Raw genomic sequence first — 27,393 nt, 5'->3', positions numbered from 1 at the left:
CAGGGCCACAAGGAGAAGATACTTACAGGATGTTAATGTTTTTACTTTCACTTTGCTTTTGTTGTTCAGATGTAATTTCTATTATTTTTATCAGTGATTTTAACACGTTAAGTTTTTATCAGTGATTTTAAAACCAAGTAACAGTAATTTGAAAAATCACCCAAACCATGACTCTCTAATTTGTAACATACCATGTGTGTTCTCTCCTGTGGCCCTACCTTTTCAGCCGCCAACATTTTTCCGCTGCTAGGCCTCCTGTAACACTTTTTCATGCAAAAAGATCCTACTGGCTTAAATGCTCATTTGGAAAGAAATGAGAAAAATAGCAACAAGTGTGGGAGCCTAGGAGGCAAAGGACCCTGTCCCACTGACAAGCCAAGAAGTTTGAAGTTCTGACTCCCTGGAAATTTCTTGAGAATTTGATTCCAGCAAAATAAATTATGATTTTTACCATATTATTATAACAGACAAAACGAAAGCATATTTTGGGGTGGCAATATTCAGATAATGAAAAATATTTTAGGGACTTCCTGTTTATATGTTACTTTGGCTCTTACTTTGTTACTGTTGTAGAATTCTTAGACAAGGCTCAGTAGTGGCAGCTGCTGGAAGAAAGTTTTTCATAGTATTACTTTTTTAAAATTTTATATTATACTCAGGAAAACATAACCTCATATAAGAGAATCCCCCAAATACCAGAAACAAAAGTAGACTACCTGTGCAGCGAGGACTGAGAATTGGGCTTAGGTTCGACTGTAAGTTACTGAGTAAGAAGTGTATTATACAGAATAGATGTTTTTTTTCTCCCACATTCCAGAAATCTGGAGGTATTTCAAGGCTGGTGTGGCCCTTTTTAACAAGGTAAGGGATACAGACTAGTTCCATCCTGTTGCTTTCCCGTGTGTGGCTTCCAAGTTTATCTCACGTGACACCAGACTTCATATCCACGTTCCCGCTGAGAAGGCAGAAGGGGTGAAAATTCATACCACTTTCACTTCTCATTGGTTGCTCCTGAAAGCAAGGCAAGGGAAGCTGAGAGATGTGGTCTGCAGTGTAGGGAGCCAGGTTCACACCTGAAGAGTGAGGGTCTGTTATGGAGGAAGATAATGGAAGATCGTCAGTAGCCTTTGATGCAGAAGCAAAAGATGAGTTTTTGTCAGATTTTGTCTTAAAGACACATTGTTCATTTTGGGAAATATGAAAAGCTGGGTTTTCTTTCCTTCCTCCTCCCCTACCGTTTTCACCACACACATCTCCTTTTGTTGATAGTCCTAGAAGAGAATACTTTGTGATCAGTTCAGAGAAGCCTGGTCTCTAGCTTGCCAGAGCTATCTCATCTAGTAAGCTTTCAGTTCTACTGTGATTATTTTTGTATTTTTATCAAGTTATGGGTTTTTTTCTTTCCAAAATAGAAGTACGTAACACTTCTAGATAGCCACTAGATAGGTCGATGAAACTTTTCATTGCTTTATGAACTACTATGGGAGATGAAGCTGAGCTTTGGAGTGTTTTAATTTTCTTTTTTAATTCTTGTGCCAATAGCACTAACATATTTTAGAAATGTCTGGGGAAAAAATTCACATAGGTGTATGTATATCATACACACACACACACACACACACACACACACACCGCCCCACATATACCCAGATTTCTTTCTCTAAAGATAATTTTGCCATGATCCTTAGACAAATATCAATCTTTCTTCACTTATCCTGCCAGTTGTCCAAGGCTAGACTTCTCCTCTGCCAATATACAAAAGAATGAATGCGTGTTCTCTCAGATTATAATGTATAAAGTAATAAAAATGCAGTAAGTGTACAAAGTGATTAAAATATTTTTTTCAGGAAAAACTGTCTATTCTCTAAATTTCAGTGGCTTTCAGAAACTGGAACATCCATTTGGAATAAGAAAGATTCTTTGAATAAGTACAAAGTTCCAAATAATTCTCCAACTTTCTGTAGTCAGATTTTGCCAGAACACAGATTTCAGAATTTCATAACACACCAATTTTAGAATTTGCCAGAATATATTGATAGAAAATGGGAAAGGAAAATATCTTCTCTGCTTCCTTCTTCACTCCCCTATTCTTTCATATTTATTTATAAGCCATTTTACTAAAGTATATATGTGATTTGAATATTGACATGGTGCAGATTAAGTATGATTTATACCATTATGTCATACATGTATGCATGTGTGTATACATGTATATGTATATATACATATATATGTACATATATATGTATGTACATATATATGTATATGTATATATGTATGTACATACATATGTATGTATGTATGTGTGTGTGTATATATATATATATATATATGGTGGTGACATACTTTAAAATTTAGCTAGTTGAGTGCTTGCTTCAGCAGCACATACACTAAAATTTGACTAGTTCAGCCTGACATTTGATCAACAAATAATGAGTTTTGACAATTTACTGATGAGCAGAATTAAGTACAGTGATGTTAGAAGCAGGTACATATTAAATTCCTGCACCGATCTAATTATTGCCCCAGCCAAATGTCACCTTCCAACAAAGGTTAGGAAGAGATGACAAGTAGGTGACATTATGTCTTGAAAACAGAAAGAAATCAAATTTGTACTTACGATTGGGAAGAAGGAAGAGAACATGGATGAAGATGTGAAGAAACGAGGTTTGTGGTTTTTTTTCCCTTACAAACTTAATCTTTGTTATATTCAATAGACAGAGAAGTTAAGGAGTTATGTAGCAGATCCAGTTCTATCTCAGGAATATAAACTAGGTTATTTATACTCCATTGGGGTGAAATCTATCTATCTATCTATCTATCTATCTATCTATCTCATATATCCTACATAAAGGAGCACGGTGGTTTTTTTTTAATTTTAGATTTGGCTTTAATGACTTCTTAATTTTTAAATTTTCCAACTTCTATGAGTAAAAAAAAATATTGCAGTCAAAAATAGTTAAGGACTTCATAAATGTCCTTCATAAAGCATTTGTGGATGTAGCTTTAGAGTTGATTTAATTAATTGGTGAAGCCTTTTGTTTTCGCCTTGTGTCGGAAGTGTCCCAGTGTCTAGATTTTGGTCACATTCATTTCTGTCTTCTGCTGACTGAAGATAAAATACATATTCAGCCTTCCACAGTCAATAAAAATAAACAATTTCCATGAATTACTTTGAGGGGAAAATGGAAACTCTGCATGTATACTCAATAATTATAGTAGAATCTTTCAGATTTCAGAAACTTTGTATTTTTCAAATAGCCACATGTACATTATATCGGTTAAGAATAATAACTTCTAGGGGCGCCTGGGTGCTCAGTTGGTTAAGCGACCGACTTCGGCTCAGGTCATGATCTCACAGTTCGTGAGTTTGAGCCCCGCGTCAGGCTGTGTGCTGACAGCTCAGAGCCTGGAGCCTGCTTCGGATTCTGTGTCTCTCCCCCACCTCCCCGCCTCCCATGCTCGTGCTCTGTCTCTTTCTGTCTCTCAATAATAAATAAACGTTAAAAAATTTTTTTTTAAGAATAATAACTTCTGTTGTCTTGTATGAAGAAATATTTTGGGATTTACTTAAGAAAGAGAGTTATTTGTCTCAGTGGAGTATCTTTTTAGCAATCATAATTTACACCCTCACTTTTCTGAACTACATGTATAGACACATACATGTGTTTTTAAACTCTCTTAATTTTCAAATGTAGAGTACATTATTGCTTACTTTGTGTGCATTGTTGTACATCGGTTCTCTAGAACTCTTTCATCTTGCATAACTAAAACTCTGTACCCACCTAACGATGACTCTTCCTTTCCTCCTTCCCCCAGACACTGGCAACCGCCAATCTTCTTTCTGGTTTGTTTGGTTTTTTTAATTTTTTTTTTTAACCTTTATTTATTTTTGAGACAGAGAGAGACAGAGCATGAACGGGGGAGGGTCAGAGAGAGAGGGAGACACAGAATCCAAAACAGGCTCCAGGCTCTGAGCCATCAGCACAGAGCCTGACGCGGGGCTTGAACTCACGAACCGCAAGATCATGACCTGAGCTGAAGTCGGACGCTTAACCGACTGCGCCACCCAGGCGCCCCTCTTCTTTCTCTTTTTATCGGTTTGATTACTTTAGATACTTGATGTAAGTAGAATTATGTAGTATTTGTTTTTGTTTTTTTTTTTCTATTTGCCTCAGATTTCTTTTGTATCCATCCATCTTTGATGGATATTGAGTTTGCTTTCGCATCTTGCTTACTGTGAATAATGCTGTAGTGTTCACGGATGTGCAAATATCTCTTGGAAGTCTGTTGTCAGTTCTTTTGGACATATACTCGAAAATAAGGTTGCTGGGTCATGTGGTAGTTCTCTTTTTAATTTCCTGGGCAACCTCCATAGTGTTTTTCCATAGCGGCTGCCCCATTACAATCCTGCCAACAGTGACACAAGGGTTCCACTTTGTCCACATCCTCACCAACCCTTGCCATTTTGTTTTATTGATAGTGGCCATCCTAACAGGTATAAGGTGGTTAATCAGAACCATCATTGTGGTTCTGATTTGTGTTTCTCTGATGTTTAGTGAAGTTGAGAATCTTTTCATATGCTTGTTGTCTATGTCTTCTTTGGAGAACTGTTTATTCAAGTCCTTTGCCCACTGTTTAATCATGCTATTATCTCTTAAATTGCACTGTATGGGTTCTTTTTATATTCTGGATGTTAACCCCTTATGTGATATACAGCTTATGTGTATTTTCTCTCCTTCCATAGGTTACCTTTCACTCTGTTGATTGCTTCCTTTGCCGTGTAGAAGTTTTTAAGTTTGATGTAATCCTTTGTCTATTTTTGTTTTAGTTACTTGTGCTTTTGGTGTTCTAGCCAAGAAACCATTGCCTGTTCCACTGTCCTGAAGCTTTTTCTTTGTGTTTTCTTACAGGAGTTTTCTATTTTCAGGTATTACGTTTCGGTCTTTAATCCATTTTGAGTTAATTTGTGTAGATGGTATAAGATGAGGGCCCATCTTCATTCTTTTGCATGTGGATATCCAGTTTTCCCAGCACTGTTTGTTGAAAAGACTATTCTTGCCCCATTGTATAGCCTTGGCACCCTTGTCAAAGATCATTTGACATACATGCCAATTTCTTTCTGGGTTCTTCATTCTGTTCCGTTTGTCTCGATGTCTGTCTTTAGTGTGGCTAAGTGCTTGTCGATTTTGATGGCATTTTCAAAAAAAAAAACCAGCTGTTTGTTTCATTGATTGGTTTTCGATTGTTTTTTTTTAAATGTTTATTGTATTTCTTTTGAGGGTGGGAGGGGCAAAAAGAGAGATCAAGAGAGAATCCCAAGCAGTCTCCACGCTGTCAGTGTAGAGCCCTATGTGGGGCTCCATCCCACAAACCACGAGATTGTGACCTGAACCAAAATCAAGAGTAGGATGCTCAACTCTTTTTACAGGTTTGAATTTTTCTACATATAAGTCATCTCCTATAGCATTTGTCTTTCCCTGATGTATCTTGTTTACCAGTGTGCCCAAGGTTTATTCATGTTGTCACAAATGGCAAGAAATCCTCCTTTCTCGTGGCTGAATAATATGCCGTTGTGTATATACGCCACATCTTTTTTTTTATCCATTTATCCATTTGATGGACATTTGACTTGTTTCCATATATTTGCTATTGTGAAAAATGCTGTGGTCAACATGAAAGTGCATACATCTCGTTCAGATCCTGTTTTCATTTCTTTTGGGTGTATATTGAGAATCAGAATTGCTAGATTGTATGGCAGATTTCTAATTTTTTTAAGGAACCTCCGTATTGTTTTCTGTAGTGGTTGGACCAATTTACATGCCCATCAGTAGTGCATGAGAATTCCCTTTTTACCACATTCTCGCCAGCACCTGTTGTCTCTTGCCTTCTTGATGGCTACCATTCCAAAAGGTGTGAAGTGACATCTCGTGGTGTTTTGCATTTCCCTGATGGTAGTGATATTGAACATCTGTTCATCTGCCTGTTGGCCATTTTGATGTCCTCTTTGGAAAAATGTCTTTTTGGCTCTTCTGGCCATTTTTTAATTGGATTCTTTGGGTTTTTTTAAGGTTTTGTGAGTTCTTTATATATTTTGGATAGTGACCCCTTATTTGACATATGGTTTGCAAAAATTTCCTCCTATTCTGTAGGTGTCTTTTTATTTTGTTAATTGTTTCTTTTACTGTACAGAAGCTTTTGGATTTAATATAATCCCACTTGTTAATTTTGCTCTTGTTGTTTGTACATTTGGTGTCATGTCCAAAAGAATCATTGCCAAGGCCAGTATCATTGAGCTTCTTCCTTGTGTTTCTTTCTAGGAGGTTTTGGTGTCAGTTCTTATATTTAAGTCTCTGATCCATTTTGAGCTAATTTTTGTGAGTCGTGTGAGATAGAGGCCCAATTTCATTGGTCTGTATGTGTTTCTCCAGTTTTCCCAGCATCATTTGTTAAAGAGACTGCGCTTTCCCATTGGGTATTCTTAGATCCTTTGTTGAAGATTAGTTGACCAAACTTTTCTAATTATTCTTTAGCTCCAAAATTTCTGTGTGGTTCTTTGTAAGGGTTTCTATCTCTCTGTTGATATTCTCTCTTTTTTTCACGTATCATTTTCCTGATTTTGTTTCATTTAGTTTTATTTTTAAAAAAACTTTTTTTAAATGTTTACTTATTTTTGGGAGAGAGAGTGTGAGCAGGGGAGGGTCAGAGAGAGAGGGAGACACAGAGTCCAAAGCAGGCTCCAGACTCTGAGCTGCCAGCACAGAGCCGAGGTGGGGTTCGAACCCACGAACTGTGAGATCATGACCTGAGCCAAAGTTGGACGCTGAACCGACGGAGCCACCCAGGTGCCTTGTATTTCGTTTAGTTTTGTGTCTCTCAGCTTCTTTAAGAAAATTACTTTTAATTCATTGTTATATACTTAATAGATCTCTGTTTCCTTGGGGTTGGTTTCTAGGAATTTCTTTCGTTCTGTTGATTGGGACATGTTCTCCTGGTTCTTCATGTAGTTTGTATTTGTTTGTTTTCTGAATTTTATGAGCATTTGTAAATATAACCATTTCTTCCAGTCTTTACAGACTGGCCTCATACAGAGGAAGACCTTCTCCAATCAGCCCAGGTAGAGATTTGGAGGGACTCTGACACTTTTTGGAGGGTATAACTTCTCAGGGCTATGTGCATTTCTCAATTAAAGAGGTGGGGCACCTGTGTGGCTCAGCTGGTTAAGCATCTGACTTCAGCTTCTTAGTTTGTGAGTCTGAGCCCCGCGTCGGGCTCTGTGATGACAGCTCAGAGCGTGGAGCCTGCTTTGGATTCTGTGTCTCCCTCTCTCTCTGCCCCCTCCACCTCACGCTCTGTCTGTCTGTCTCTCTCTCTCTCAAAAGTAAGTAAGCATTAAAAAAAATTTAAAAAGAGGCTTGCCAGTTTCTTTTTCAGGACCTTGTAATCTTTTGTACCATCTGGTATCTGTCTTTGGTACTGCAGGTTCTTGGGTGCTCTAGGAACAAGCTGCTTGTCTCTCCTTATTCTCACCAGCCTCCAAGCATCTAAAGTATACCAGCTCCCTGGAAGTTTCCCAAATCAGGCAAGACAGGTACCATTGCCTTGGGCAACTCTCAGAAAAGCCAGAGCACTGGATACATGCCCCACTCTTCTCCCTTCTCCTGAGGGAAAAGTAACAAATTGGACACTCTCCCTTGTTTTCAGAACCTCCCCGCCTCCACGGGCATCTAACCGGTGCCAGTTATCTTAGCACTCTGAATCAGGTGAGATAGTAACCAGTCCCTCAGGCAGCCCTCCAAAAGCCAGGATGTTGGAAACATGTTCCACTCTTTTTCCTCCACACCCACCCTTAGGGGAGAAGCCATAAGCCAAGCTCAATGGTGCTGTCTTGGGGAAGGGGCACTCATAGATAAGATGAAGTAGCCCTTCTTACCTGTTTCAGTGAGGCTTTCATGGTTTTGCACTTGCCTGGGGTACTGCAATTTCTTAAATGGGTTCTGGAGTTGTCATAAGAGTATCTTAGTCCATATGTCGTTCATTCAGTGGTTCTGTGGAGTGCGGTCTGGGACTTCCTCTCCATCCATCTTGCTCTTATGTATCTTTTATATACATTATCCTTAATCTTATTAAATATACTGCATGTTTCTTTTGGTTTGTCTTCCCACCCCTGCCCCCTTGAAGTGTCCTGTCTTCCTGGAGTCTAGTAGAACAGATCTCCTATGAATATCTTATGATGTCCTTTGGCTAAAATAGCTGCCCTCTGGCTCTTGTCATTGTTCTGCGTGAATGTTTCTCCCTCCTGTTCCTCATCTGCTCATTTCAGACAATTGTGTTAGCTTTTGGCCCTGCTTCTGTTCTCAATTGTGGCCATTCTCCAAGCTACAAATTGGCTCATCCTGCTAAGTCTTTCAAAATTTTTCTTAAGGGTTCCATTGATGTTTGCTGTCAGATTTTGAGGCTCACTTAGAAATCTATTCATGACTCAGGTGTTTTTATTTTTAGGGATGGTACCTAATGTTCAAGATTATATTTGAGTCTCTACTGAATATATTTATGCCAGGTACTGTTGATCACATGGTTATTAACTTATTTTCAGAAAAGATCTTCACGTGTTCCCAGAGCATACCTAAGAACAAGTTCCCACCTACAGTAATAATCTATTTACATGTGTGTCTTTACAAATGAATTGTAAATTCCTTCAGGGCAGGAACTAAGTCTTATTTGTTTGGTTTCCTTGAACCTCATGCACTGCTTGGTGCATACTGGGTTTATTTAATAAAATTGCATTAGAGAACTGTCAGACCTAGAATGCCTCCCTGTGATACGCTTCCTTATAAGTAGGAACTAAAGAAAGATATTTTTCATTCTATTTATTGCTCTTAACTAAGGATATCTTAAGTGGACAGATTCATGTTTCTTTTGCTGTTTTGCTCTAAAAGATACATAACCCAATCATTGGGCCTTATTTCTGGCCCTGTGGTTTTATTTTTTATTTTATTATTTTTTTTATTTTTAGAGAGAAAGAGCAAGCGTTCATGCAAGTGGAGGAGAGGGGCAGAGGGGGAGAGAGACAGAGAATCTTTTTTTTTTTTTTAAGTTATTTGAGAGAGTGCAAACGAATGGGGGAGGGGCAGATAGGGAGAGAGAGAGAGAATCCCAAGCAGGCTAATGCGGGGCTCGAACCCATGAACCGTGAAATCATAACCTGAGCTGAAATTAAGAGTTGGATTCTTAACCAACTAAGCCACCCAGGTACCCCAAGAGAGAGAGGCTCCAGGCTCAGTGCAGAGCCCAACGTGGGGCTCGATCCCACAACCCTGGGATCATGACCTGAGCTGAAAATCAAGAATTGGACACTCAACCAACTGAGCCACCCAGGCACCCTAGCCCTGTGGTTTTAAGTCGGTAGATATGGGGGGGCACCTGGGTGGCTCAGTTGGTTGAACACCCAACTTCAGCTCAGGTCATGATCTCGTAGTTCATGGGTTTGAGCCCCAGGTTGGGCTCTGTGCTGATAGCTCGGAGCCTAGAGCCTGCTTTGGATTCCGTGTCTCCCTCTCTCTCTGCCCTTCACCCTGCTCATGCTTTCTCTCTCTCTCTCTCTCTCTCTCTCTCTCTCTCTCTCTCTCTCTCTCAAAGATAAATAAACATTAAAAAAATTTTTTTTTAATCAGTAGATATGGTCAGTGGTTCAGAATGTCGTTTTGCAGTCAGACAGTCCTAGATTAATACTCTGGTTCCAGTATTTTCTGCATAACTTTGGGCAAATTACTTACCTCCCTTAAGTCTGTTTCCTTATCAATAAAATGAGGATGTAATAATAATACCTCATACTAGTTGAAGGATTATTTGGGATACGGCATGCATAGTACCTAGCACAGAACACTCAAAAATAGCAAATAGTATTATAAAAATGAACACACACAGATACATTGTGTATTACATTTTAAACCTTTGCTTATTAGCATTAAAAGTCAATGAGTGGCAACCAGGGCTATGTTGATAATTCTTTGTTTCCAGCTAACAGGTTGATTATATCTGATGCTTACATCTTAATTAGACATGAGAGGCTATTTCAGAACAACCCCAGAAACAAAAAAAGCAATTACAAATTTCATTTATTGCTTTGCCACAGCCTGAAATCCTAGTCTAGTTGCATTCAAAATCTGACAAGAACAGTATCCATCAGTTTAAAAGTGATGCTTTATAAAAACTGAGACATCCAAACACAAAAGAATATATGCTGCATAATTCCATTTCCATGAAATAGAAAATTATAGTGACAGAAAGCAGATACGTGGTTGAATAGAATAAGGGACAAAGAAATAGGCCACAAGAGGACATGAGGGTACTTTGGGGATGTTGGGAAATGTTCGGAATCTTGACTGTGATAGTATCTGTCAAAACTCATTGAATTGTGCACTTCAGATGGAGGTAGTTTGTTGTGTATGAATTATACGTTAAGAAATTGATTTTTTTAAAGTGAGGCATTTTTATGCTACACTTTATGTAGTAATTTGCTGATTGTTAATAACCACTAGGTGATAAACTTAAAGGTGTATATTTAATCAAATTTAGGCCTGTTTCTGCTCGTCTACAACAACATCCTACTTGTCTGGAAGTCAGATCATTGGCAGCCTCAGGTCTCTAAAATACAGCCAGGAGGCTGGGACTGAGGGGAAAGGCCTTTGAGTGGCTAAAGGGCTACTATGGAGCCCATGTGTTGATGGCCAAGGAATGGTCAGTAATCCCCATTCGAGTCTACTTAATACAGCTTTCTATCAGATATTGGTAAAATTCCCTTTTTGTTTTTCAGGCTTACAGCAGATAAAAAGTAACAAATTAAAAGGTGAACACATGCGATAACATGCAAGGCGATTTAAAAATATAAACTAGGGGCACCTGGTTGACTCAGTCGGTGGAGCATCTGACTCAATTTCAGCTCAGGTCATGATCCCAAGGTTGTCAGATCGAACCCTACATTGGGCTCTGTGCTGAGCGGAGCCTGTTTCAGATTTTCTTTCTCTCCCTCTGCCCCTCTCCCCAACTCACACTGGTGCTCTCTCTTTCAAAATAAAAATAAATGAATAAATAAATAGTTTTTAAAATATATATAAAACTCGATTCAAGAACTGAAAGTTCAGTAATGGGCAATGTAGGGGCACCTAGGTGGCTCAGTCACTTAAGCATCCTTCTTCAGCTCAGGTCATGATCTCGCAGTTTGTGAGTTCAAGCCCCACATCAGGCTCTGTGCTGACAGCTCAGAGCTTGGAGCCTGCTTCCGCTTCTGTGTCTGCCTCTCTTTCTGCCCCTGACCCACTCACATTCTGTCTCTGTCTCTCTCAAAAATAAATACACATTTTAAAAAATTTTTAAAAATTAAAAAAAATAAAACAAAATAATAAAAATAAAAAATTATAGGAGTGCCTGAGCCTGGGTGGGTCAGTTGGTTAAGCATCCGACTCTTGATTTCGGCTCAGGTCATGATTTCACTGTTCATGAGCTTGAGCCCTGTGTTGGACTCTGCAGTGACAGCGTGGAACCTGCTTGGGATTCTCTTTCTTCCTCTCTTTATGACACTCCCCCTCTCATGCTCTCTCTCTCTCAAAGTAAAGAAAGAAACTTAAAAAAATATTAAGTTAGGGGAGCTTGAGTGGCTTAGTCGGTTGAGCGTCTCACTTTGGCCCAGGTCATGATCTTGTGATTCATGAGTTTGAGCCCTACATTGGGCTGTCAGCACAGAGCCCGCTTTAGATCCTCTGCCCCCCTCTCTCTGCCCCTCCCCCACTTGTGCACATGCATGTGCGTGCTCTCTCTCTCAAAAATAAACATTTAAAAAATATTAAATTATAGTCCCTGTGTGATACCTAGAATAGTTTATACAAAAAATGGTTAAAGAAAACATTTTGTTGTTTAAGAGGATTAAGTAGTAGGAATCTGCAAAACACATAAATGAGTGTGTAAACACACTTATGTATATGTATAGAATTCTGCAAGGACTCACATATATAACTCCATGCTCTTATAAACTTCTGTTGTAATGTGATTTTTTTTTTTTTATATCCTGAAGTAGTGGACTCATGGAAACAAGGTTTTATAAGCTTTTAGTGGCACTAAGCACCAGCTCTTGAATAAGCCAAATCTGTTGTTAATTATATGAATACACTCATCATTTCTGGACCCATCCTGTTTTAAAAAGATTAAAATGTGTGTATAATATGTTCTGTAAGTGCACATGCATTTACTTATTGGCTGGGTAGAATACTTAATATTGTTTCTTTGATAGTAAAATGAAAATAGTGTAGTAGAAATTATTTTAATTGGTTCACTGTATTAGAAAAGTTGTTTTTCATTTATTTGCTCCCAGTTGTCAGTATGGAAACCATTACAGTTCTGTAAGTGACAAACACTATGCCTGATAATTACCACATCTTTCTTAGTTATGCCCGACAAAATCAATAACCTTCTCATATTTTGGCAATTCTGTGTTTACTCACATGTATTTTTTAGAATCTTTTTTTTTTTTTAATTTTTTTTTCAATGTTTATTTATTTTTGGGACAGAGAGAGACAGAGCATGAACGGGGGAGGGGCAGAGAGAGAGGGAGACACAGAATCGGAAACAAGCTCCAGGCCCTGAGCCATCAGCCCAGAGCCTGACGCGGGGCTCGAACTCCCGGACCGCGAGATCGTGACCTGGCTCAAGTCGGACGCTTAACCGACTGCGCCACCCAGGCGCCCCTAGAATCTTTTTTATTGTTACATTCAGTTGGCCATCTTAGGGGTCAATTATGAAAGCATTAATCAAGCCCTTATTAATTCTATTCTAATAATTCTATTCAGCAGCTGATTAGTTAGGGTCTAATATGTGCAACGCACTATGTCAGTCTCTAGTGCTTTTGAAGTAAAACTAATAACTGATTCTCAAGGGTTCAGGATTTGCTAAAGTGTTTGGACGTTTTCTTATGGAAGTAGTGAACGATTAACAATTTTCAAAAGGGACAAAAGGGAAAATCGTACGATAGGATCTCTCTTGGAACAAACTCTCGTGGCTGTAGGCAGAATGGGCAGAGTTTGCGTGGACTCAGATCAGTCAATCAATAAAAGTTTAAATGTAGAGGGAGATTGAAGAATCTCAGATAATTATGAAAGTTTGGGCGGGAGTTGACTGTGTGGGTGGTGGTTCTCTTAAGGGGTGTTGGAGAAGGAACAGTTTTCTGAAGGGAGAAAAGATGAGAGGATGAATTTGGTTGAGGACCTTTTTGGTCTGACAGTGCTTAGCAATAGTGGGGAGCACAGTACGTGCGGACTCATGTTGAGCCAGGAGGCTTTCCAGAAAAAAGCTACCAAGCAGCCAGTACTAATGCAGATAAAGAACCATTTGACTTTAAACAGTGGGTTGGATTTTTTTGATTATTATTTTGTTTTGTTTGGGACTTTGGGGTTTTTATTAGCCTCTCTATTTCACTGTGGAGGAACTTGAACATCTTCCTTGCTACATCTATAATGTGAGGGGATTGGATTAGATGGGTGTTTCCCAGACTTTAAGCCATATAGGGATTACCTCGGGATCTTGTTAACAATGCAGATTCTGAATCTGATGGTATGGAGCCTGGGGGCCTGGATTTACAACAAAGAATTCGACAATCACAAAGATCTCTTCTGTCTTTTGAGTCTTCCCTTTTAGACCCAAGATTTTTGTAAAATAAGAGAAGACAGAATCCTTACACTTTAGCTCATTCAACATAGTTTTATTTCATGATTGGTAGATAAGCCAGCAGCTGTAGGTAAAGTTTAACAAAGCACATAATTAATAGCTCTGCCAGGTATTATGGTTCCAGAAAATCAAGTCATCCTCACTCCTTCCACGTATGTTTGATTGGGCCATATGCATTTTATTATCCTAACATGTTCTCATTTTAAAAATCTTTTATTACAACTTAGTTAGCTGTCAGATTGAATAGTACACTGAAATATGAGGTGTGTTTTTGAGATGGCACAAAACCTCTCTTTTGGAATGACATTGACATACTTGCTCAAAAATAAATGATCTTTCCTAACCTTACTGAATCACTAGTCAGATAAAACCGTATCAGTGACTGTGTTACAAGTACCGTATAGCAGTGAGTTTTTATTTGTTCATGTATTTGGGGGTGACATCCATTAACTTATCCTTGACATTCTGTTTCTGTATAATGATTGTGGTTTAAGAGATTATGATAGCAATGAAGAAGGCTGCAAGTTGGGGGTTGGCAAGACTGAGTAGGTATGGGAAGAAGACATGACTAGGAGACGTTTTATAAATTTAAAGATGCAAGGTAGTCTCACCAAATTCTTTACTCAACAGAGGTGTTAGCAGTGAATAAGCTTCTCCCTGAATTTAAGGCACTTACAAGGCTTGATCCTCTGGATCCCTATGAAGACCATGCAGTGTAAAATGGCATAGGTCATCAAGACTGGTTCCACTCACAAGGCTTTCACTTGAATTGGTTTCATTACAACAGTTCTGTTCATTGTATCCTAAAGACACAGCGAGCTCATTCACCAGTGCATGATCAAGAAAGAGTCACTGCATTTCATGGAAGTGAAATTCTAGTAACTATAGTTCTGTTGTCAAGAATGGTCATTTATTAACTTAAGTAAAATTCGAAACATTTCTTAAAGCCATCAGTATGCTAAAATGTTAAATTGCTGCTGCTAAGTGCAGTACCATAAAGGAAAAAAAAGGCATTTCAAAAGACTAACATTCTCTTCAATGACTTCTAAAGACTCAGAGAAGGTATAACTTTATAACAAGAATGTCTCTTTGTTGCCTTTATCTTATTTTATTTTTTAAATTTTATTTATTTATTTTGAGAGAGAGCGTGCACAAGCAGGGAAGAGGCAGAGAGAGAGAGGGAGAGAGAAATCCCAAGCAGGCTCCACACTGTCAGTGCAGAGCCCAACAGGGAGTGAGCCCGAACTCACGAACTGTGAGTTCATGACCTGAGCCAAAATCAAGAGTCGGATGCTTAACTGACTGAGCCACCCAGGAACCCCTATTATCTTTAAACAACAGCTTGTTTGGACAGAATATCCTCAGTGTATTTTTTCCTATCCTTAGTATTTAATGGTAATCCATTGTTTCTTGACATTTATTGTTAATGTAAAGAAGTCTGAAAACAGTCTTGCTTCCAACCCCTTATATGAAAGTGACACTGGTTCCTGCCTGGTTGTCTAAAAAATTCTTTGTTTACTCTTCAAATTTAGTAATTTAAACCAGGATTTGTTCTCTTTTTTAAATGTTTATTTATTTTTAAGAGAGAGAGAGCACGTGTGTGCACACGTGGGGCAGAGAGAGAGGGGGACAGAGGATCCAAAGCAGGCTCCATGCTGACAGTGGAGAGCCCGGTGTGGGCTCGAACTCACAAACTGTGAGATCAGGCCTGAGCCGAAGTTGGGCGTTCAACCAACTGAGCCACCCAAGCACCCAACCAGGATTTGTTTTAATGTTGATAGTTTTTTTATAAGCTCATCCATGAAACAGTGTGTTCTTTCGGTCTTGAGATTCAATTTCTTCTTCCTTGCCTGGAATATGTCCCCAAATTCTATTTCTGAATAGTATTTCTGTTCCATTTGTTGGCATCTGAACTTGAAGCACAGTTTTTATGGTGGATTGTCTTAGTCTTCAGTGTTTATCCTACATGCCTTAATTGATTTACTCTTGTACTTTTCCTTAGCCATCCAGTTGACTATTTAAGCCTTATCTCTATGCCATTGATTTGCTTTTCAGTCCTATCGATCCCGTTTCCTGTCATTTCTAGTTATTTATTAGATCTGTAGTAATTGTATTGGTATTTAATTTGTTTTTCTTAGCTCTATACTCTCACTTCGTTCTCTTTAAAAACTCACCATTGAGTTCTCTTATAAAATTTATATCCTTAAAGTCTATAGTGTAAACCACTTAGAGGGAATCTGTTTCTGATTGCTCTTTCTTCCAGATTTAGGTCTTTGTCATTTGAATGCTATAATTTTATTTTTATTTTTAATTTTCTTTTTTATGTTTATTTTTGAGAGAGAGAGAGAGAGAGAGAGACAGAGTCTGAGTGGGGGAGAGGCAGAGAGAGAGGGGGACGCAGAAAATGGGAAGCAGTCTCCATTCTGAGCTGTCAGCACAGAACCTGATGTGGGGCTCAAACTCATGAACCATGAGATCGTGACCTGAGCCGAAGTCAGACACTTAACCGACTGAGCCACCCAGGTGCCCCTTGAATGCTATAATTAAAAACATACATATTGTGAAATAACACATACAGGAAAGTATGTAAAACTGATATACCCAATTTAAAAATTGATTACATGTAAATATATGTAAATCTGTGTAATCCCTACCACATCTATATACATTAATGGTAGTTCAGAAATTCCCCATATTTCTCTTGCTAGTCATTATCTCCCACTTCCACACAATAGTTAACTATTGTGTCGGTTTATAGTTATCTTTTTCATGCTTTTCTTTATAGTCTTACCACCTGTATATATATTCCTGTATAATATATTTAGATTTTGCCTGCCTTTGGACTTTATATAATCAGACCACATTGTATGTATTCTTTTGTGACTTGTTCTTTTTGCCCACATTATACTTGTAAAAATCCATCCATGTTTTTGCATGTATATGTTTGCTTTCCTTGCTATATAGTATTTCATTATATATTTTTAAATTTTTTAATGTTTATTTTTGAGAGAGAGAGAGAGAGAGAGAGAGAGAGAGAGAGAGATAGTGGGGGAGGGGCAGAGACAGAGGGAGACACGGAATCCAAAGCAGGCTCCAGCTCTGAGCTGTCAGCACAGATCCTGATATGGGGCTCAAACTCATGAACCGTGAGATCATGACCTGAGCTGAAGTCAGACACTTAACCGACTGAACCACCCAGGCACCCCTAGTATTTCATTATATTAATCAAGGTTCTCCAAAGAAGCAAAACGAATAGGGTGTGTGTGTGTGTATGTGTGTGTGGGGGGGGGGGGGCGCATTTATTATAAGCAATTGGCTCGTGATTATGGGAGCTGGCAAGTCTAAATCTGCAGTGTGGGCTGGTAGGCTTGAGACTTAGGAGGGCCAATGTTGCAGGTACATCCAAAGGCAGTCTGCTGGAAAACCCCCTCTTGCTCAGTGAGGCCAGTCTTTTTGTTCTATTTGGGCCTTGAACTGATTGGATGAGGCCCACCCAATTATGGGAGAGCAATCTGCTTTACCCACAGTGCACTGACTTAAATGCAAATCTTCTCTGAAAACACCCTCCAAAGTGACATAAAGTTAACTATCATATATGTGTACTACAGTTTTTCTATTTTACTGGAAATGTGTGGTTTTTAGGTTTAGGCGTTAATGAGCATTACTATTAGAGAGAGAGTGTGTGTGTGTGTCTCCTAGTGCATATAATCAATCGTATTGTCTAGAATATTACCTAGGAATAGGATTGCTAATCCTAGGGAATGCATACATCCAACTTTACTAGAAAATACAAAACCCTTTTGTTAAATGGTATGCCGGGTACTGGTTATGTTAGGTGCTCTGTATCCTTGCCGGTGCTTGGTATTGTCAGACTTGTTAGATTTTACCAATCTAAAGATTTAATTTGCATTTACTGGATTACTCACTGAACACCTTTTCATGTTTACCTTCTTGACGTGGGCTTATTTTTGTCCATTGTATAAGTTTGTATCCTTCAACTTTGATGAATTTTCTTGAATTGTCTTTTTTGATTTCTTCCCCTAACAGTTTCTCTGTTCTCTGTTTTTAGAACTCTTTTAGATATTAGACTTCCTGAATTGATTCTCTATCTTACTTTTTCTCTCCTATTTTCTATCTTACTGATCTTGAAAATTTTTTCAACTTTATCTTCCATTTCTTCCTTTAAATATGCTCTATTTTTTCTGCATACTCTATATTCATCCCTTTCTTACAGCATCCCAGTGTTTATCCTTCAGCTCTCTTTGATTCTCTTTGTTTATCCATCTTTGTCCTTCATCAGAGAGTCTTTCCTCAGATGTCAGGTGGTCCTTGGCTAACTGTTCATATTTATTTGGCACTAAAAAGCTGACTGGTAGTTCTGAAAGCTTGAAAGAAACCAGCCAAGTAGACGGTGATGTTTCTATTCTTAAGTCTTCAATTGGGCGGATCAGACTTCTAAGAGCAGAATTCTCCAGTCTCCTACCATGAAAAGGTACAACCTTTTTGAGAATCAGGTGACAAAGAAAGATGGAGGTTTCAGTCTTCAGTATTAACAACTTTTCGCTTAATTTTCAGGATAGCACCTCTGCCTTCAGCTCTGTCTGGTGTCCCTCTGTTCACTATCTCCTTGTTTTACCCTCTCCAGATAACCAGACTTCAGTCTTCCAACCAGAGCCGGGAAGGGGTGGGACTGGAGACAGGATTGGAGAGGGTGGGGGGAATGGCTCACTGCTTCTTAAACAGACCTTCAACTAATTCATCTGTATTCATCCCACCTTCCAGAGCGTGCCAGGTTTAGTTAGGCACATTGACTTGCTTCTTTCACTGAAGGCAATTTACTGTGCCAAGGGAATGTCATCATGAGTTCGCGTATTTTAATACTTTTGCCCCATTTCACCATCCAGAATCAATGACCAGATAGACAAAAGTAGTACCCTAACAAAGGTTTCAGATGCAAAAAAAAATTTTTTAAATTGTATATAGCTATGCTTTCTCTTCCTCAGCCTTTCATTTTTTAGTATTTAACTGAATGCCTCGTCATATTCTTGTTTCTGTTTTAGCTTTTCAAGTGTGTGTTTATGATTAGATAAATTTATGAGATGCTCGTATTTCATCATTAGATTACCGTCTTTGATTTGGGTAAACAATACACAAATATATATTTATGACAAATAAAATTGTTCTTGTATGTTGGTTTCTGGAAATAGTTCTAACATCTTATTGTTAACTTAGACAAGTGTGTTGTATATGTTTCTTTGTTTGTTTAACAGAAAACATCTGTTAACTTGGAACTTTCCTTTGAAGAGCTATTTCCCAATACTTTGACCTCAAATCAGAAGTAATCTTGGTTTTAGAAAAAGTAAAGTAAAATCCCAAAGGCTATTCTTTACACATATTTTCATCACTTTGTACCTCTAGACTGAATGTTTTGAGTACGATTTACTTTTAAAAAATAGAAAGGATGGTATTAAAGGTTTTGTTCATTTTTTGAAAGCTAGATGTTACAATTATATATTTTGAAATTCATCTGAATGCAATTGGGCACAGCATTAAACAGCTTTTTTAAACATGAAAACCAAAACCTGAAATCATAGGAGAAAAAGACACTTCTCGAAAGTGGTAATTATGTACAACAGTAGCAGTTCAAAGCAGATGATCCCAGTCTCTCTTTTCTATTCGTTAACTACAGTACCACTTTGGAGAAAATGAATTTTGTTGAACTCTAACTAAGAGAGAGTTGGTCCTGTACAGCTTCAGACATGTTCACCAAAGAATGAACAGCTATTAAAAAGCGAGGGCAGATGCAGGTAATAAATACAAGAAAAGATGAAAAGAAGATTTTCCTGTAAAAATGGAGGAAAATGGTTTAGCTTCGACAGTTTTGACATATCAGTGCTCTCTAGTGTAGAGTTCAGCAGTTGTCCCCAGATCCATGGAACACGTCCTGCCGTCAGTATGGTTACATTGACTGACCTTTTGCCTTTGAATTCAGAGACCTGACTCACAAGTCACAGTGGAAAGACTCATTGCTCTTCCCTCCCCCACCAGCCCCCACTCTGCATTCTGCTATCGTTCCTGTCTGTCCACCCAGGCAGTATAAACTTTTCAGGGACATCTGAAGACAATTCACAAAGAGCTCCTCCTTGCCTTGTGTCGACTGTGAAATCAGCCAGGGCAGAGATATTCCGGTACAAGTTATTGGTGTTACCGGTTGTTTGTTGAGCCCCCTTCAGTGCATGTTTATTGGTTCTCTTTTCTGTTCTACTTTATTGTTTCATGACATGTTCTGTCATTCTCTGCAGAGGCCTAACTAACAGAGAAGGAGAAAGAGAATGAACTAGGTTCATTGAACCTAGTACGTACTTAGCTTTGACTTAAATACGCTTACGTAATCCTCCCAGCCATGTGGAGAAAGATCATGTTATTCCTGTTCTCTAGATGCAGAATCCAAAGAATGATTTTCTCAAATCAGCCAGCTAAAAAGTGGCAGATCCAGGATTTAAACCTATTCTTATACCAAAGTCTGAGGTTTTCTGTTAAACACTCAGGACCCACACTTGCCTTTCCTGGTCAAACCCTGTTTCAAGACTGCAAAGGTGTTTTTGCACCGGACATAAGCAGTAGCTCTGAGACCTTAGTAAGCAGTGAGTTCCTTGGTTTTCATAGTGTGAGGGGAGTTGTTGGGTTCACTTGGTTTCATGAATCACTGCACAGAAATGTAATGTTTCTATATAAGGTTATGTACCTTTTTACAATGATGTTTTAGAAATGCAAACTAGGGGTTCCTGGGTGGTGCAGTTGAGAATCCACCTCTTGGTTTTGGTTCGGGTCATGAGCTCACAGTTCATGAGTTTGAGTCCTGTGTCTGGCTCCACACTGCTGGTGTAGAGCCTGTTTGGGATTCTCTCTCTCCCTTGCTCTCCCTCCGCCCTTCCCCCACTCGCATGTGCTTGCACGTACTCTGTCTCTCAAAATAAATAAACTTTAAAAAAAACTTAAAAAACAAAAAAGATTTAAAAAACAAACTAAAGGTGAATTCTTAGGGACCCCTGAGTGACTCAGTCGGTTAAGCGTCTGACTTCAGCTCAGGTCATGATCTCATGGTTCGTGAGTTTGAACCCCACATGGGGCTGTGTGCTGACAGCTTGGAGCCTGGAGTCTGTTTCGGATTCTGTATCTCCTTCTTTCTCTCTCTGTGCCCCTTCCTGGCTCTCACTGTCTCTCTCTCGAAAATAAATAAACATTAAAAAATTTTTTTCAAATAAATAAATAAATAAAGATGAATTCTTTAAATTCCAGGGCGCTTGATAGAGCATGCAACTCTTGAGATAGATATATAGATAGATAGATAGATAGATAGATAGATAGATAGATATAGATATATAAAATGTTATATATATAAATATATATATATAATGTTATAATGTTATATATATATATATATATATATATATATATATATATGTATGTATAATCCATCATTTCATCTTATCTTTGTGTTTGTCTATATCCTGTAGAGGTAATCAAGGGAACAGGAACTTTATTATGAACCACCTAATATTTAACAGAATTCCTGGGTGTGTGGTTGAATGATAGTTTGTAAGTGGTAAACTTTTCCAGGAAAGGATCCTTTCTTTGCCTTTAGATTCAGCATCTCTGCTTTTCTGGCTCTTTTGTAGAATAGACACATCCATTCCCCACCTTGCTCAAAGATTTTCTATCATGCCTTTCAAATCACAGAAGGGAAGGAGACTCCGTTGATGTAAACTGTGATGCTATTCTTTATGTCACTTCCCAAGGGAAAGAGAGGGCTGTACAGGCTAGGCAATGAGAGGGTATGGCTCCTTTAGTAAAAATAATGCAGCTTTCCTAAAAAGTCAATCATAATTCCAAAATGGAAATTCATTTTCTTGTCCTCTGAGGTTACATTTTAATCAGCCCATATTATGAGTTACTTTCGTTATTGGATCAGGTTCCTTAAGACTGGAAGTTCAACTGGACCGGAAGTCCAGAGCTGACGTGCAGGTTGAGGAGGAATTGGGAGTTGCGCGCTGGGTCTCTTCAGGTTGCTGTGATAAACAGAAAAGCACAAACTTACTTAGTCTTTTTTGCCTGATGCCTAGAGGTAGCCAGGAAATCCTCTCCTTAGCTGGGGTAGCAATAGGCCCATTGTGAAGCGTCCTAGACCAGCTCTTTCAGTCTCCCCACACTCACCCAAGTGAGGCCAAGAACGCCATCATCCCTTCTGCCCTACACTCCCATACTGTTCGGATTTTAGAATAAATGTGAGTGACAAGTGCCTACCACCATTGCTTGGATAGTCTTTAGTTTAAGTGCCACACGCACTGTAAAATCATAAACCCCTGAAGGAGTAAAATGGTCTAATCCCTCATTGAAATGCCTCTGAATACACCTGAGCTATAAAAGGACTTAATGTTAAACAGTGCTGAGTGATTATTGTTGTAAGACTCTTACAAAAATTATACAGTGGCCTCCCATGTTTATTACTCAAAAAACAGATAATATGTCTTAACAAAAAGGAAATAATAAAAGCAGTATATTAAACTGAAAGAAACTTTTATATTTAACTTTGGTGTAGAAATTTTACCTTCTACTTTTTTAGACTTACATTATAATGAAAATTTACTTAGGAGAAATATGTCTATAACATTACAGGAAAATGACCAGTGGGAAATTGGAATTATATGGATCATTCACTTGAGTATAAGTCAAAATATAATTGCTTTTAAAGGACCAAAGGTGGATAAATTTTATTATAGTAGAAGGACCATCATGGATAGAATGCCAGGTTCTAGATTCAATAATTACTAAAGTTCAATTTGAACTACAGAAACAGAGATACCTCAGGCCATTATAAAAAATTATTTTGTTTCCTTTTTTAAGGATAAATTAAAAGTAGAATCTTACGTTGGTAAGCCCTGTCTTTCTGGAATATAAGCAATACCAGAATAATATTGTTGTGAAAGGTTGGAGTCCTAATTAAACATTTTACTTTGGTATTAAACACGGTATTATTTTTGTATTTAAGTTCACCTCTGTTCTGTGTATTTGGGGGTCTTTTTTGTTGTTGTTCTGTGTATTTTTAACAGTGAGATTAAATACATCCTCTCTGACTTGTTTTGTTTTTAATTAGGCTCACTTGGGATTGCCTTTGGGAGACCATGATACTGGCTCTTGGTGCCTTTTGGTATCCCCTTTCCTAAAATCAGGAGGCAAAATCCTGAAATTATCAGAAGAGTAAACCATTATTCTCCGGTTTTTAAAGTATGTCACCAAAACATGACCCAAAAGTGAGAACAGATCTAGAGTCCATTCGTTTATGACTTCTGTGCCTTATATATATTGCTGACGTTTCTTGCCTCGACTCAACATGCAGCCCCAGAAAAATGACTATGTAAAAGGAAAGAGCAAGTCATTGACTCATGGCTAGAAATCGCAGAAGTATGTTTCTGTTGCCATCCTGCCTCACTGTGTGGTTCAGGTTCTGGACTCAGCTGTGCTTTAAATGATTGCTGGCATTGTACTTACGTGAGCCCATTAAATGGGGCTTTCTCATTAAAAGACATGAATGCTGGGGTCTAAAGTATGTTGAATATCTTTATTGATCGACTTGAAGAGAACATGTTAATGAAGAAATTTCATCTCTTATGGAGTTGACTAACTGAATACAGAATGTGCTCTAATAGGATATAAGCTTTATTTTCCTTCACTTTTCCTACAGGTTAATGAAGTGGTTTAAAAAGATAAACAAGAACATTGTTTCCCTTCTAGAGTAGGCGTGCTTTTAGCTAGTTATCCCTAGTCGTTGCAAGTTTATTCTTTGTGTTCACAAGTTTTATTTTCTGTATTCCAGACGATTCATAGAGATTAGCCACAGTTTATTTAACAAAGAAGACACACACAAAGCAATAGTTTTTTTTGCTCTTTCTCTTTTTTTTTTTTTTTTCAGAAAGAATTCACTTGCTTACTTTTCTTAAAAACATCTTTCCCATTTCATTGAGGCAGATTTGGAAGTCAAACCAGAAACTTCAGGCTCTACTACGATGGAAAGCACTTCGTTGGGGAGAAGCGCTTTGAGTCCATCCACGATCTGGTGACTGATGGATTGATTACTCTCTATATTGAAACCAAGGCAGCAGAATACATTGCCAAGATGACGATAAACCCAATTTATGAGCACATAGGATACACAACCTTAAACAGAGAGCCAGCATACCAAAAACATATGCCAGTCCTGAAAGAGACACATGATGAGAGAGATTCTACAGGCCAGGATGGGGTGTCAGAGAAAAGGGTAAGCTACCATGAAACCACACTTTATCTTCTTCTGTTTGGGGTCCGTATAAAAAAGCCATTATTGCCAGAAGAGATTGACTTCTCCACAGAGCTTTGAAAAAGATGTGCGTTTCCCTAATGTCACTGGTTTCTGTGGTGCTGAACTTTGCATATATCTAATTCTTGTTCAGTTATGTCAGGTATATATTTGTGCTCCATATTATTTCCTATTTTATCAGTTTCATGGTTTTAAAACTATGTTGAAAAAAAAAAGTCCCCTGATTAAAAAAAAAAAAAAAAGCTCAGGGCTTTGGGTCAGAAGCATGACTACGGTCAAGAAAAGAGAGCTGTATTTACATGAGAAATTGAGGGGGTCGCATAATCTATCAAAACTACTTTTTTATTCCCTTTATAAATAGTTCCGTTCTTTAGCAAAATGATATATAGCCATGCTTTAAAGTACATAGGATTAAATTCAGTCTATCGATAACTTTTACTATTTTGGGAATCAGTCAGTCTTGAGTAACAGGAGTGTTTATCTCCTTCGGGACTCTTAAGAATTAATTGAATCAGAAAGATGTATTTTAATTACAAGAGACAATTTAAGGTTTTCCTTTGTCATATTTTAGTTGTAATATGTTTAAAGCTAACATCAGAAGTTTCAATTCCTTGGCATTACTATTTGCTTTGGAAAATGATCCCTAGCTGCCTCTTTATCCCTCAGAAAAAGAGTGAGAGAATTTCTTGATGTTTTACGTTGTATGGGATTTAGTTGGGAGAATTTTATGTATTCTAATTGGAATTGTGTTATTCACTCTAATATTCTTGAGGCTCTCCCACGGCCATATTAAAGAAATGCAGTATTATATAGTGATTTGAGCTTGGATTGTGTCACCAAATAGATCTGTGCACAAATTCTACCATTTTACCAGTTGTGTGAACTTACTTCGTGTCACTGAATTTCTCTGTGCTTTGATGTTCTCATTTGTAAAATTATAATCAAACTGTTGTGAGGATCGATTGAAGGAGATAGTAGGTGCAAAATAGCCAAACAGCGACAGGCACACAGTAAGCACTCATGAGTTTGGTGGTAACGTTACTGTGACAGCTATATTACCTCAAGGCGGTATCCTAAAATACTTGCAGTTATCTTGAAGTATGTAGGCACAGAATGGAAATTTAAAATGTTCATTGTCTAGCCTAAATTTTAGTTTCTGGCAAGGCTAACTCAAAGTAGCATTTGCGGCTACCCAACGTTTTAAATTTCAGACTGTAGAAAATTTGTAGAAAAAGGTTTTTCATATATTCGTGTTTGTTAGGAACCCTAATCTTTTTTGGAAGTAACCAGAATGTAGAATCCTAATTGCTTGCCGTATTTAATATTGTTCTTTTCACTCTCTAATTCCCATTTTCTCACTTTTGGTTATTTTCTATTCATGGTATTTTTCAGTCGTGCTCGTATTTAAGTATCTCTGACAATGCATTTTATGCAGGTGTGATAGAATATTCTAAGTCAGCATTTGTGAATGTGTTTAAAATGTGTCCATGTGAGGTTTTTAGAGTTGATCGGCCAAATGATGACCTTTGCTAATGTGTTCTGGATATACTTTTCAAAATCAAGAGACTCGAATTAAAGACACAGCTGTTTCCCACTGGGCTAGTCGTTCCACCTCCTAGAGTCTTGGTTGTCCCTCCTACAAAGTGAAAGTAGCATTCACAGAGGAAAGAGACTGAGGTAGACGATGTCTGGAGGACCCTCCTAGCTCTAGGATCTGTGATTCCCCATGTATTCTGGCAGCGGCACCTGTGATGGTACATGGTCTGGATCGCCTGCTGCTGATGGCCACTGATGGCCACATAGAGTGAGGTAGCTAGCACCGGAAAGTATTTCTCTCCAGCGGTACATAGTTAAGGATCATTAAAAACAAAAAAAAAATTTCTCTTTGCTTTAAACTGCATGCATCTTAAATCTAGTTGGCTTAAAATCTACTCACTCAAAAATAGATTTATTTTATTTATAGGTGTCATCCAACAGGACAGGGATGATGACCTGTTCAGGAGCTTGAAACATTGATTCCCTGTCACAGTTGATGACATTTGTAAGTAAAGACAATCGTGTTTCATTGATTTCAAATATCGCTTGACACAAGTATGATTTAATAAGTATTTTGCTGGATCCTGAATAGCTAAAGTCCCTCTTGTCCGTGAGGGGCTTACCTTTTCCTCAGAGGCAAAAGTGGTGATTTCGCAGGAGTTAGGATGCTGGTGTGGAAAGGTTGCTGGTATTGGAGTTAAGAGCTAGGTTCCAGTTCTGCTACAGGAATTGATTTCCTGTGTCACTTTGGGCAGACTGCTTCACTTCTCTGAGACTGTGTTTCCCCGCCTTTAATAAGAGGGCTTTGGGCCAGATGATCTCCAAGATGTGGTTCTTGTTACAGCCTGTGATCCTTCAAGGAGTGTAGGTGTTGTAAGAGGCAGAGAACACAGGACAGAAATAGCACCGAAGTCTGGTCTTGAAAGGTGAGATCTATTTTTAGCTTATCTACCAACTAATTGTGTGACTTTGGGACAATCCCCTAGCCTGTCTGGACTTCAGATTCTTCACAGATAAGGGTTTTTCGTTAAAACGGTAATTTTACAATTGTTACAATTTTGCTTACTGCAAAAAGGGCTCTGTGCTCAAATAGGCTTGATGAAAAAAAAATTTTTTTTAACCTACCTATTTCTTTTCTGTAGTCTTCTCAGTTTCGCTAGTGACCTAATAATATGTGTTATGACTCTCCAAGAGTGTTCCCAGACTTACCTGAAGCGCCTCGCCACTCTTCTGAAAATTATTCAGGAAAATAATATTTCACGAAATCCACTTGGGGAAATTCTGAATCAGATATCTCTTAAGGTCTTTCCTCCTTCTAAAATTAAAGGAGGAGAATGCCATGCGTATTTTATTTTTCAGTCCTTAAGTGTAAGTTGAGCATCTGAGCTTTGTGGAAGGTTATCAGGATGGTTTGATGGTCTTAAAGTTTTTTGTCACGGAAGTGAATCCTGAGGGTCCCTAGCTGTGTCTAGGAAAGCTCGTGGCATATTCTGAGGGCGGAGATTTTTTTTCCAAGTGACATCTGTGTCATTTTTTCATTAACTCTCCAGTTCCTTCTCCAGCTTGAAATATCAATCAGAAACTTAAATTTCTTTTCAAAAAGTATTAAGAGAAATTTAATCATGAAGTGGTAGCCTGTTGAAAAGCCAGAGTTCCTTCTCTTCTAAAACGGCTTAACTCTGGTATCCACACTGGCCATGAACCCAGCTTTTATTAGTTACTTTTTCAAAATTTATCTTGGAACTGTATTTGAATAGTTTCTTTCTCCAAGTAGTAAATGTCATATG

At 38.3% G+C, this 27,393-nt stretch overlaps 1 protein-coding gene across 3 annotated transcripts in view; it reads left to right on the top strand.

Annotated features, from left to right (window-relative positions):
* CHN1 (chimerin 1) overlaps positions 1-27,393 on the top strand; it is a 206,988-nt gene that overhangs the window by 93,970 nt on the left and 85,625 nt on the right. For 2 of the 3 annotated variants that reach the window (XM_040475436.1, XM_040475437.1), the window contains one exon: positions 23,743-24,031. In XM_040475436.1, the coding sequence (XP_040331370.1) occupies positions 23,743-24,031 (289 nt within the window). Of the gene's footprint in view, positions 1-23,742; positions 24,032-26,087; positions 26,112-27,393 lie in introns of those variants that run through there. The other variant, XM_040475438.1, reaches the window with a different exon arrangement.

The sequence above is a fragment of the Herpailurus yagouaroundi genome, unplaced genomic scaffold (genome assembly GCF_014898765.1).
Source record: "Herpailurus yagouaroundi ecotype Mexico unplaced genomic scaffold, PumYag 140, whole genome shotgun sequence".
Taxonomy (NCBI): domain Eukaryota; kingdom Metazoa; phylum Chordata; class Mammalia; order Carnivora; family Felidae; genus Herpailurus; species Herpailurus yagouaroundi.
Note: the sequence above shows the minus strand (reverse complement) of the source record. Positions and strands in the feature narration are given on the sequence as shown.